The sequence below is a fragment of the Nycticebus coucang genome, chromosome 14, assembly GCF_027406575.1.
Source record: "Nycticebus coucang isolate mNycCou1 chromosome 14, mNycCou1.pri, whole genome shotgun sequence".
NCBI lineage: Eukaryota > Metazoa > Chordata > Mammalia > Primates > Lorisidae > Nycticebus > Nycticebus coucang.
Genome location: NC_069793.1, coordinates 63,306,415 through 63,318,725, shown reverse-complemented (window position 1 = coordinate 63,318,725; position 12,311 = coordinate 63,306,415). Strand labels below are relative to the sequence as shown.

The 12,311-nt window shown below is 36.0% G+C and overlaps 1 protein-coding gene across 1 annotated transcript; it reads left to right on the top strand.

Annotated features, from left to right (window-relative positions):
* The first annotated feature begins 1,164 nt into the window (after window positions 1-1,164).
* Window positions 1,165-2,148, top strand: LOC128565977 (olfactory receptor 51T1). Its single transcript, XM_053562847.1, has one exon. It carries the CDS (start codon window positions 1,165-1,167, stop codon window positions 2,146-2,148), a length of 984 nt encoding a protein of 327 aa, XP_053418822.1.
* Window positions 2,149-12,311: the final 10,163 nt, after the last annotated feature.

Genomic DNA, 12,311 nt, shown 5'->3' with positions numbered 1-12,311 from the left:
ATGCAGAATTTAGTCTTGGATCCTCCCAATAACAAAAAGTGCACATGTCATGGCTCGATCATAATCTAACCAATGAAGTAAGACATGGTCTCCACAGTGACCTGCTGAATTACTGTCATGAATTGACAAAATTTCAGACCTCGGGTAGAAGTTGACATGGCAGGGTATTTTGCCTAGGATTACCTACTAAGCCAAGATCAGGATGACTAAAGTTATATATTATAGAAAAAATGTTTGAAAATCTTGACAGGATTCATTAGGACAGCCTACTCACAGTGAGTAGGAAGGAATGGGAAGGAATAGAAACAAGAACCCCCAAAATGTAACATGGAGAAAGTAATAAGACCCAGTTATTTTGGGTGACCGGAAAAACTAGACAGAGAAACAGACATGGAGGACAAGATAAATCCAAGTCTCATAAACATGTGGAGTAGAGATTGGAAGAATTACAGGAATCATTCCAAAATAGGAAATGGAACAGAGAAGTCCTGATATTATAAGGAGACTTCAAATAAAAGACTCTGAAGAAAGGGTGGCCCATAACCCAGGTACAAGGATACCTCTGGATATAATATTCCAGGCCAGCTTCCAGCAAGGACACCAGGAATATATCATCACAGGTGCCCAGAGTGATTCTTATGCACTTCTCAATTTATTATGGAGTAACTTATATAACTTGGAGACTTAATACAAAGACCTATCAGGTTGTAATTGTGACTTGTTATGTCATTCATATGTGTGCATGTGTGTGACCTAAGTCTATATGTATTTCCTCTTTAAAGCCCGGGCTAGTCTGAGTGATAGCATGAGGATAAGTTCAGGAAAATCGATGGTGATATTCAGGAGAGAGTAGAGGCAGGAGTATGGGGCTAGGTTCTAACAAGAAAAACCCAGGACTGTAGAATTTTGTGATAGGTACAGTAACAAGATTGGGGATTTTTTTTTTTTTTTTGTAGTTTTTGGCCAGGGCTGGACTAGAACCCACCACCTATGGCATATGGGGCCAGCTCCCTACTCCTTTGAGCCACAGGCACTACCCAAGATTGGGGATTTTTAATAAAAAGAAACAATTATATAAATTGAGAGGGGTTTATGCTAAGACTTAAAAGGATCATTATAACACATATTTTTCTTTTTCTTTTCAGGGTGTGTCCTCTACCTACCATGCTAATTTTCAATAATACCACCTCCTCCTCCTCATACTTTCTCCTCACTGCATTTCCTGGGCTGGAACGTGTTCATGTCTGGATCTCCATTCCTGTCTGCTGTCTCTACACCATTGCCCTCTTGGGAAATAGCATGATCCTTTATGTCATTGTTATTGAGCGGAGTCTGCACAAACCCATGTACTATTTCCTGTCCATGCTCTCAGTTACTGACCTTTGTCTGACCATCACAACCCTTCCCACTGTGCTCAGCGTTCTCTGGTTTCATGCCCAGGAGATCAGTTTGAAAGCCTGCCTCCTTCAAATGTTCTTTGTGCATGCCTTCTCCTGGCTGGAGTCCTCAGTGCTGGCAACCATGGCGTTTGATCGCTGTATGGCTATCTGTGACCCACTGAAGTATGCTACTGTCCTCACAGATACTATGGTCATGGTAATTGTACTGGTCATCTGCATACGCCAACTACTTTTCTCAAGCTCTATTATTGTTGCCTTACAGACTATATCTTTTTATGGGGGTCAAGAGCTTTCCCACCCATTCTGTTACCACCCAGATGTCATCAAATACACATATTCCAACCCCTGGATCAGTAGTTTTTGTGGGATGTTTCTTCAGCTCTACATTAATGGCACTGACTTGTTCTTTATTCTTTTCTCCTATGTCCTGATCCTCCGTACTGTCCTGAGTACTGTGACCCCAAAGAAACAGCAGAAAGCTCTCAGCACTTGTGTCTGTCACATTTGTGCTGTCATTGTCTTCTATGTTCCAATGATCAGCCTGTCTTTTGCACACCGTCTCTTCCGCTCCACCCCAAGGGTGCTCTGTAGCACTTTGGCCAATGTGTATTTGCTCCTACCACCTGTCCTGAACCCTATCATTTACAGCTTGAAGACCAAGACAATCCGCCAGGCGGTGTTCCAGCTGCTCCGATCCAAGGGCTCGCAGAGGCTTCGTGTGAGGGGTCCCAGAGGAAGGTGGGATTGAAGGCAGAAGAAAATGGTTGAGATATAAAAATTACGTGCAGGTAGGAAAAGGATTTGGGACAGTGTCATCAAATGCTGTTTCTGCATTTATTGAGAGGATCCGTATGGTCTTTGTTTTTGCTTCTATTGATACAGTGAAATCACATTTATGGATTTGTGTATATAAAACCAACCTTGCATCTCTGGGATGAAACCTACTTGATCGTGATGTATATTTATTTTAATGTGTAGTTGTAATCTATTGGGTAAGATATTGTTGAGTATTTTTCAATCAATGTCCATTAGTGAAACTGGTTTGCAATTCTCCTTTTTAGTTAGGTCCTTTCCTGATTTTCATATGAGAGTGATGTTTGCTTCATAAGATGTTTTGGGGCAGGTTGTTTCTTCCTGATGTTTGGGAAAAGGGTCTGCAGTATACATATAAATCTCTTCTTTGAAAGTTTGATAGAATTCAGGTGTGAAGCTCTCTGGTCCTGGGCTTTTTTCGGGGGAAGGTTTTTTTATTGTTTCTTTGATGTCAGTGCTTGATATGGATCAGTTCAAGAGATTTACCTTTTCATGATTAAGTCTAGGGAGAGGGTGTGATTCCAGGTATTGGTCCATTTCTTTCAGATTGTCCAATTTCTGGGCATAGAATTTCTTGTAGTAGTTAAAGATAATCTCTTGTATCTCTGTGTTATCTGTTGTTACTTCCCTTTTTTCATTTCTGATTGAAGTTATGAGCAATTTTACTTTTCTGATTCTAGTTAATCTGGTTAATATTTATAGATCTTGTTTATCTTTTTGACAAACCATCTTTTCATTTTATTAATTTTCTGAATGATTCTTTTGTTTTCAATTTTATTTATTTCTGATTTAATTTTGGTTATTTCTTTTCTTCTGCTAGATTTGAGATTGGGTTCCTTTTCATTTTTCATTTCCTTGAGATGATTCATTAAGTTGTTGATGTGCTCTCTTTCTGTTTTTTGGATATAAACATCTAATGTGATGAATTTCCCTTTTGGGACTGCTTTTGCAGAATCCCACAGGTTTTGGTAGCTTGTGGTTCCATTGTTGTTATGATCAAGGAGTTTAATAATTTCTTCCTTTATCTCCTCCTTCACCCAACTGTCATTCAGCATAAGGTTATTTAGTTTCCATACCTTTGTATGGGGATTAGAATTTTTACTGGAGTTGAGCTACATCCTTATTGCCTCATGGTCTGAAAAGATATAAGGTATAATTTCAATTCTTTTGATTTTGTTGGGTTTGATTTATATCCTTGGGTATGATCTATTTTGGAATATATTCCATGGGCTCAGTAGAAGAACATATATTCCTTAGCTTTGAGATGAGGTGTTTTGTATGTGTTTATTAAGCCCAATTGTTCTAGGGTGTGTTTAAGTTCCTTGTTTCTTTGTTTAGAAATAAGGATCAGCCTAGTTCTATCAGAGCAGTGTTAAAGTCCTCAGTAATTATGGTGTTATAGGATATCATATTTCTCACACCAATTAAGGTCTGTTTCATAAATCTGACAGCATTTAAGTTGGGTGTGTAAATATTTAGGGAAAAAAGTTTTCTTGTTGTATTGTTCTCTTGGCCATTATGAAGTGACCAGAACTTTGTGAGTTTAAACAAGAGTCTATCCAGGTGTAGTGACTCACACTATAATCTTAACACTCTGAGAGGGTGAGGCAAGTAGATTGCTTGAGCTCAGAAGTAAAAGGCCAGTCTGAGCAAGAGTACAACCCCATCTTTACTAAAAATAGAAAAAAACTAGCCAGGCATTGTGGTAGGTGCCATGAGTCCCAGCTCCTTGGGAAGTTGAGGCAAGAAGATTGCTTATGCCCAAGAGTTTGCAATTGCTGTGAGCTATGATGCCAGGCCACTCTACCCAGGATGACAGAGAGGCTGTATCTCAGAAAAAAAAAAAAAAAGTGAATTCCAGGACCGGGGTTGGAGCAGGAGAAATATTCACAGAATTGATCATGTACTAGGTAGGGGTACATGGTATTTTCTGAGTACTGCAGGAAATTGTATAGATTAATGTTAATATTAATATTTTAAAAATATTAACAGCCTATTGCATGTTATCATGTTTTTAAGCCCAGACTTCAGTGTTCCTACAGGTGGAGAATGCTTGCACATTCTGAATGGATAGTAGGCATGAAGATCTATGAGCTGGGAAATTAAAGGCCATTTTCCTTAGAGAGTGCCACATTACAGCAGAGGCTCTGACCCTGGAATTAACCTGGGGCAGAGTAGACAACCAAGATCACACCTTAATATTACCATCTTATTCTTCTAAATCAGGTCTTTCAGATGTCTCTGCTTTTATATTTGCTTCGTTTGAAGACTTTTCTAAAAGTTTGTCTTGGTAGATCTATAATTGTCTATTTACAATTCAGAAATTTCAAAGCATCTCAAAAACAATAGCTTTTCTAAATTATCTTAAGATTAGAATAAAAAATTATTGGCTTAAAAACAAACAAGAAATAATATGAACATATATATCGGTTATTACTTATTCTATACATTTCAATTCAGAAATATTGTTTTATTGTTATGTTTGAATGCAGGATAATGCCTCAAAGGCTTCATGACCTGTCTACATGTAATGTATGAAAAATTGTGAACTTCAAAGATTTTGGATGAAAAATTGTGAAAATGTGCAATAATTTTTTTCATTTTCATGACAATATCTAAGGCAGTCCAAGCTGTGTGTGTTAATCTTTTCCTACTTCAATTGTACTTTTCATACCTGACTCGATGTGTAACCTTATTACTCAACACCAAAGACATTTTCTTTTCTTTTTTTTTTTATTAAATCATACCTGTGTACATTGATATATTCATGGGGCATCATTCACTAGCTTCACAGACTGTTTACCAAGTTTAACATATACCCTTGTAAGATGCACCGCTGGTGTCATCCCACCAATCCCCTTCCCTCTACCTACCTCCCCCCTCCCTCCTCTCCCTTTCCCCCTTCTCCCTATTCTTAGGTTGTAACTGGGTTATAGCTTTCATGTGAAAATCCTAAATTAGTTTCATAGTAGGGCTGAGTACATTGGGTACTTTTTCTTCCATTCTTGAGATATTTTATTAAGAAGAATATGTTCCAGCTCCATCCATGTAAACATGAAAGAGGTAAAGTCTCCATCTTTCTTTAAGGCTGCATAATATTCCATGGTGTACATATACCACAATTTATTAATCCATTTGTGGATCGATGGGCACTTGGGCTTCTTCCATGACTTAGCAATTATGAATTGGGCCGCAATAAACATTCGAGTACAAATGTCTTTGTTATGATGTGATTTTTGGTCTTCTGGGTATATGCCCAGTAGAGGGATTACAGGATTGAATGGCAGATCTATTTTTAGATCTCTAAGTGTTCTCCATATCTCTTTCCAAAAGGAATGTATTAATTTGCATTCCCACCAGCAGTGCAAAAGTGTTCCCTTTTCTCCACATCCGCGCCAACATCTCTGGTCTTGGGATTTTATGATATAGGCTAGTCTCACTGGAGTTAGATGGTATCTCAAAGTAGTTTTGATTTGCATTTTTCTGATGATTAAAGATGATGAGCATTTTTTCATATGTCTGAAGGCCGTGCGCCTGTCTTCTTCAGAGAAGTTTCTCTTCAAATCCCTTGCCCAGCCTGTGATGGGATCCCTTGTCCTATTCTTTCTAATGCATCTGAGTTCTCTGTGGATTCTTGTTATTAAACCTTTGTTGGAGACACAAGCTGCAAATATCTTCTCCCATTCTGAGGGCTGTTTGCTTGCTTTACTTACTGTGTTCTTGGCTGTGCAGAAGCTTTTTAGTTTGATCAAGTCCCAGTAGTGTATTTTTGAAGCTGCTTCAATTGCCCGGGGGGTCCTCCTCATAAAATACTCACCCAGACCGATTTCTTCAAGGGTTTTCCCTGCACTCTCCTCTAGTATTTTTATAGTTTCATGTCTTAAGTTTAAATCTTTGATCCAGTGAGAGTCTATCTTAGTTAATGGTGAAAGGTGTGGGTCCAGTTTCAGTCTTCTACAGGTTGCCAGCCAGTTCACCCAGAACCATTTGTTAAATAGGGAATCTTTTCCCCACTGAATGTTTTTAATTGGCTTGTCAAAGATTGAATAATGGTAAGTAGCTGGATTCATCTCTTGGTTCTCTATTCTGTTCCAGACATCTACTTCTCTGTTTTGGTGCCAATACCATGCTGTTTTGATCACTATCGATTTGTAGTGTAGTCTGAGGTCTGGTAGCGTAATTCCTCCTGCTTTGTTTTTATTTCTGAGTAATGCCAAAGACATTTTCATCAGTGTACTTTCATTCTTATAGTAATTGCTAATAGGATATGAACTTGAATTTTGTATTATTTCCAGCAGTGTATTTAATGTATTTGGAGTTTTCTTCTGATTATGTCATGTATGTATTATGTATTAAGTCATATATTATATATGATATACAATTGTCTTAATACATTGAGAAATAAAGAAAATTATTAAAAATGTTAAAAATACAATGAAGTTATTCACTACCTTATTGAGAGATTATATAATATAGTCATGCACTCTATTCGAGATTTCTGTCAATGACAGACTGCAAGTGTGACTACTGTCCTGTAAGATTATCATATCCATATTTTCGTGTAACTTTTCTATGTGCAGATATGTTGTGCATGCAAATACCCTACCATTGTGTTCCAACTGCCTACAGTATTTAATACAGTAACATGTTGCACAGTTTTGTAGCCTAGGAGCAATAGGCTGTACCATCTAGGTGTGTGTATAAGCGCACTCTGTGATGATCCCATGATGCTGCATATTTCAGAACAAATACCTTTATTAAGCAACTTGTAACTATATAGGACCTAATTTTTTTAAAATGAGCTAACATATGTGCACCCATTTATATGTTTATAATTTCAGATAATAGTTTATATCCAAACATATATCTTGTTTCCTTGATTTTATTAATTATTCTCTATTACATAATAATATTTTATATTAGATATTACTTTCTATAGAAAGCTTTCCTTTGAAAGGCGTAATACCATTCTTTTATGTATGCTTTCTTGGCTGTGTGGTTATATTTATGGTGCTTTATTCAGCATATCTAATTATTTATTTCCTTATCCCCACCACCAGACTCTAATCCCCTTGATATTAGTTCCTATGTTTCATTTAATCCTTAATTCCTAATATAGAGTTTAGAAAATGACACTTAGTTGTTGATGCTGTGCTGCATTGTTGAATAACATTGCATCATATTTATATATCATGGATTATGTTGTTATTTACTGTAATTTAACATTTCAGTAACACTTCATACATTCATTATGTTCTTAGATTCCTAGAAATGTAAATGATTGACTTTAGTAGGAGGCAAAAATCTCTGTTGGTCTGGTGGAGTGGCTGAAGTTGTAGACTCTAGGATCACATTGTATGAGTTTAGATTCCATCATTTTATACTTTAGACTTCTATAACCTTGGAAGAGAATGGCTTAATTTAAATGTTTAACTCGTAATTCAGAAAAAAATGGGGAAAGCATCAAAATATGCTTTTTCGTAGTCTTGCAAAAGTTAATGATGTTAATTCTGGCAAACGCATACCCAATGCCTGGCACTGGATATACCTTGTTGCTATCTGCTGAATTCTGACTATTTAAATTTTACTCATATAATTCATTGTTTTTCAATAAAAACATTTAAGAATTTTTCTTTTCATGTTTCCATTGTATTATGTAATTAGAATTGTTCCGAATCATAAATGGTTTATTTCCTTTCATTTAAGTAGACTTTTAAAGTTACCTTTGAACTTAACTGTTAATTTATTTTGTGTGTGATAAAATCTCACACACGCAAATGTAACATTTAAAATAGGTCCTCATTTTCCCCACCTGTATTATTTGACTAATCAATTTATTTTGTGCAATGTTCTGCTATTCCTTGATTGTATATTAATTGTTCAGTTCTTATATAGTATATTACAATGTGTTTATTGTATTTTTTTGCATTGCTTATTGATTTTTGTGTAAATAATATAATTTCACAGCTATCTAATAAATGTCATTGTCTTATTTAATTTTATTATTTATAAATTTATTTATAGTTTGTATTGTATTTATTTTATCATATAGTCTCCAGCTTACTCTTACAACACTATTTTTAGAATTACATCGTTAATTACCAAAGAAATATTACTGGAAGCTTAATTAGAAATCCATTATGCTTGTCTGATAATTGAGAGAAAGAATAATTGCCTATTAATTCTGTTCTAGAAATATTCATTGATATTTTATGACTTGAGTCATTTCTGTCTAGTGCAGACATGAATTTCTGAATTGGGAGTAAACACTAATAGACAAAAAGGGTGTCATCTCTGTGTCTTTCCTGACAATGCCTTTGTTTTTTCTTATGGCTTAACATACAGGAAATGTTTTTCAGCTTTATTGACTTGAAATTTATAGTTATCTCTTATCATTTTTACAATTAGTTTCCTATCAATTCAGTTGTTCAGTGCTATATGACAGAGCATAGGTTTAAAAGTGGTAGGTGCTTTACTTACTGTGTTCTTGGCTGTGCAGAAGCTTTTTAGTTTGATCAAGTCCCAAGTAAAGCAAGCAAACAGCCCTCAGAATGGGAGAAGATATTTGCAGGTTATGTCTCCAACAAAGGTTTAATAACCAGAATCCACAGAGAACTCAAACGCATTAGCAAGAAAAGAACAAGGGATCCCATCGCAGGCTGGGCAAGGGATTTGAAGAGAAACTTCTCTGAAGAAGATAGGCGCGTGGCCTTCAGACATATGAAAAAATGCTCATCATCTTTAATCATCAGAAAAATGAAAATCAAAACTATTTTGAGATATCATCTAACTCCAGTGAGACTAGCCTATACCACAAAATCCCAAGACCAGAGATGTTGGCGTGGATGTGGAGAAAAGGGAACACTTTTGCACTGCTGGTGGGATTGCAAATTAATACATTCCTTTTGGAAAGATATATTGAGAACATTTAGAGATCTAAAAATAGACCTGCCATTCAATCCTGTAATTCCTCTACTGGGTATATACCCAGAAGACCAAAAATCAAATCATAATAAAGATATTTGTACCAGAATGTTTATTGCAGCCCTATTCATAATTGCTAAGTCATGGAATAAGCCCAAATGCCCATCGATCCACGAATGGATTAATAAATTGTGGTATATGTACACCATGGAATACTATGCATCCTTAAAGAAAGATGGAGACCTTACCTCTTTCATGTTTACATGGATGGAGCTGGAACTTCTTCTTCTTAGTAAAGTGCCTCAAGAATGGAAGAAAAAGTACCCAATGTACTTGCCCTTATTATGAGACTAATCTAGGACCTTCACATGAAAGCTATAACCCAGTTACAACCTAAGAATAGGGAGAAGGGGGAAAGGAAGGGGAGGGAGGGGGATTAATGGGATTACACCTGCGGTGCATCTTACAAGGGTATATGTGAATCTTAGTAAGTGTGGAATGTAAAGGTCTTAGCAAAATAACTAAGAAAATGCCAGGAAGGCTATGTTAACTAGTGTGATGAAAATGTGTCAAATGGTCTATGAACCAAGTGTATCATACTAATGTACACAGCTATGATTTAATAAAAAAATAAAATAAAATAAAAGTGGTAGGTGCTTAGGGATAGAGGGATCTGGGCACAAGCTGAGAATCACTACTGGCCATGAGCACTAAAACAAGTATTCCATAGACACAGCATACTGTTCCAGCCCTACATCATATATTAGCAGTGATAAGATTAGAGAAGGACAGAAGTGCAATAAACAGGATGTGTTAGGAGTTACTTGTATTTTAACTTTTACTCTCTCTTTGAAGTTTTCTGCTGTACTGTATTTTCTGATGCCTAAGATTTCAATAAAAGCTAGTGAGGAATATTGGAGGGGGCCACACTCTTGTTTCCCCTTGCTGGTGTTGGCTTCCCAGAGTCCTTCAGTTCAATGCAAATTGACTGTGTAAGTGTTATTTATTTTGTGTAGAGTCACACCAAGACAGTGCAATTGCGATTTGTCATCGTATTCATAGGATTTTTGTTGTTTTGATTTTTTTTTTCAAAATAAGTTGGGAAGTATTCCAGACTACTAGTTAGATGCCACTTTATATACATTCTATAAGTAATGGAGAAATGCCAAGGCCAATGGATTTGATTAATGTAATTCCTTTAGGGAAACAAAATACAAATATGAGAAAAAGATGTGTGAATTAACAATTGCAACATAATTGGAGAATGGTTGGAACCAAAGGAAAGGAATTTAAAACTGTATCCTGGAAGGAGACAAGCAATGTTGTCCTTCCCTTGCTTGATTAAGTTGCAGGTATCGTCTCAGGATCAGCAATCGAGCAATAAGAACTTACCTAAACCCACCTGGAGACATGGAATATGTGAGAATATTTAGCTCATTAAAAAAATAAGAATATTTGAATCTTCTTTAAATGGTTCTTTATTTTTTCAGAGTGTGTAATGCTGGCAGTTGCATTTATTTATGCATTTACCACCATATACAGTTGAACCTCTGGAAGTTTTCTTTTTTTATTTCAAACTAATATGAGGGCAAAAATATTTAGACTACATTGTTCCCACTTACAAGGTAAAGTTTAGGTTGTAGAAGAGCCTCTCACCCAGTGGGCATGCTGAACACCCTGACATTGTACACATTAGATGAGATCCCACCAAATGTCCTTCCTCCTCCCGCTAATCACCCTCACCACTCTCCTTTCCCTCCTTATCCTGCCCCCTTGCTAGATTATATTTGTGTTTTGCGCTTTATATGAGTGTGAAATTGTTTATATATTGGTTTCATGTTAGTACTGATTTCATTGGTCATTGTTTCTTCATTCTTAAGATACTTTACAGGAAGAACAGGTTTCAACTCCATTCATAAAATGATTCTTTGAAAAAGAAATTAATTTATTTGTGAGTTGAGAATAGACAGCAAAACATTAAAATCCATTAATTGAAATAGTTTTCTCCCAGTTCATGGTATAAAATTGTTAAGAATTGACTTATTCTAAATGTTATGGTTTATAACACTGTCAACTACAGAATACTTACAATAAAAGAGGGACAGGAAATAAGTGAATTTTATAGAAAATAAATTTAGGAACATAATCATCTTCAGTTGGTTATTTATCTTTTTAAAATATGGAACTATTTATTTTATGCATCCATATGATTTCATATAATTTTATGTTGCATAATATAGTTATTTTATGCTAGTTTAAAATTATTTTTATTTGTTTAATATATCCGAATATAAAATATCAAATGACTAAACAAGAAAATAATCATTATTTTAGAACATATATTTTAAAGTGATTAATTAAGAATATCAGTGCTTTAAAGGTTTGGTAGAATTCTGACGTGAAGCCATCTGGTCCCGGGCTTTTCTTTTTAGGGAGGTATTGTATGGCTGATGCTATTTCAAAACTTGATATGGGCCAGTAAATGCAGAATGTAAATGCCTTAACACAATAACTAAGAAAATGCCGCCTGTGGTTCATTTTCGGGTGCCGGCCCTATATGCAAAGGGTGGTGGGGTCAAACCAAGCCCCAGCCAAACCGCAACAAAAAAGTAGCCTGGTGTTGTGCCAGGCACCTATAGTCCCAGCTGCTTGGGAGGCTGAGGCAGGAGAATCGCGTAAGCCCAAGAGTTAGAGGTTGCTGTGAGCCGTGTGACGTCATGGCACTCTACCCGAGGGCGGTACAGTGAGACTCTGTCTCTACAAAAAAAAAAAAAAAAAAAGAAAATGCCAGGAAGGCTATGTTAACCAGTGTGATGAAAATGTGTCAAACGGTCTATACAACCAGTGTATGGTGCCCCATGATTGCATTAATGTACACAGCTATGATTTAATAAAAAAAAAAAAGAAAAAAAAAAGAATATCAGTGCTTTAAAGCCACATACTTACAACAAATCAGTCTTTGAAAAAGTCAACAAGAACATACACAGGAAAAAGAACACCATTTTCAAAAAATGATGCTGGTAAAATTGGATTGCCATATGCAGAAGAATGAAACTGGACCCTTATCTTTCACCACGTACAAAAATCCACTCAAGATGAATAAAAGACTTGAATATAAGACATAAAACCATAAAAGCACTAGACAAAGAAACTAGAGCAAGCCTTTCTGCACAT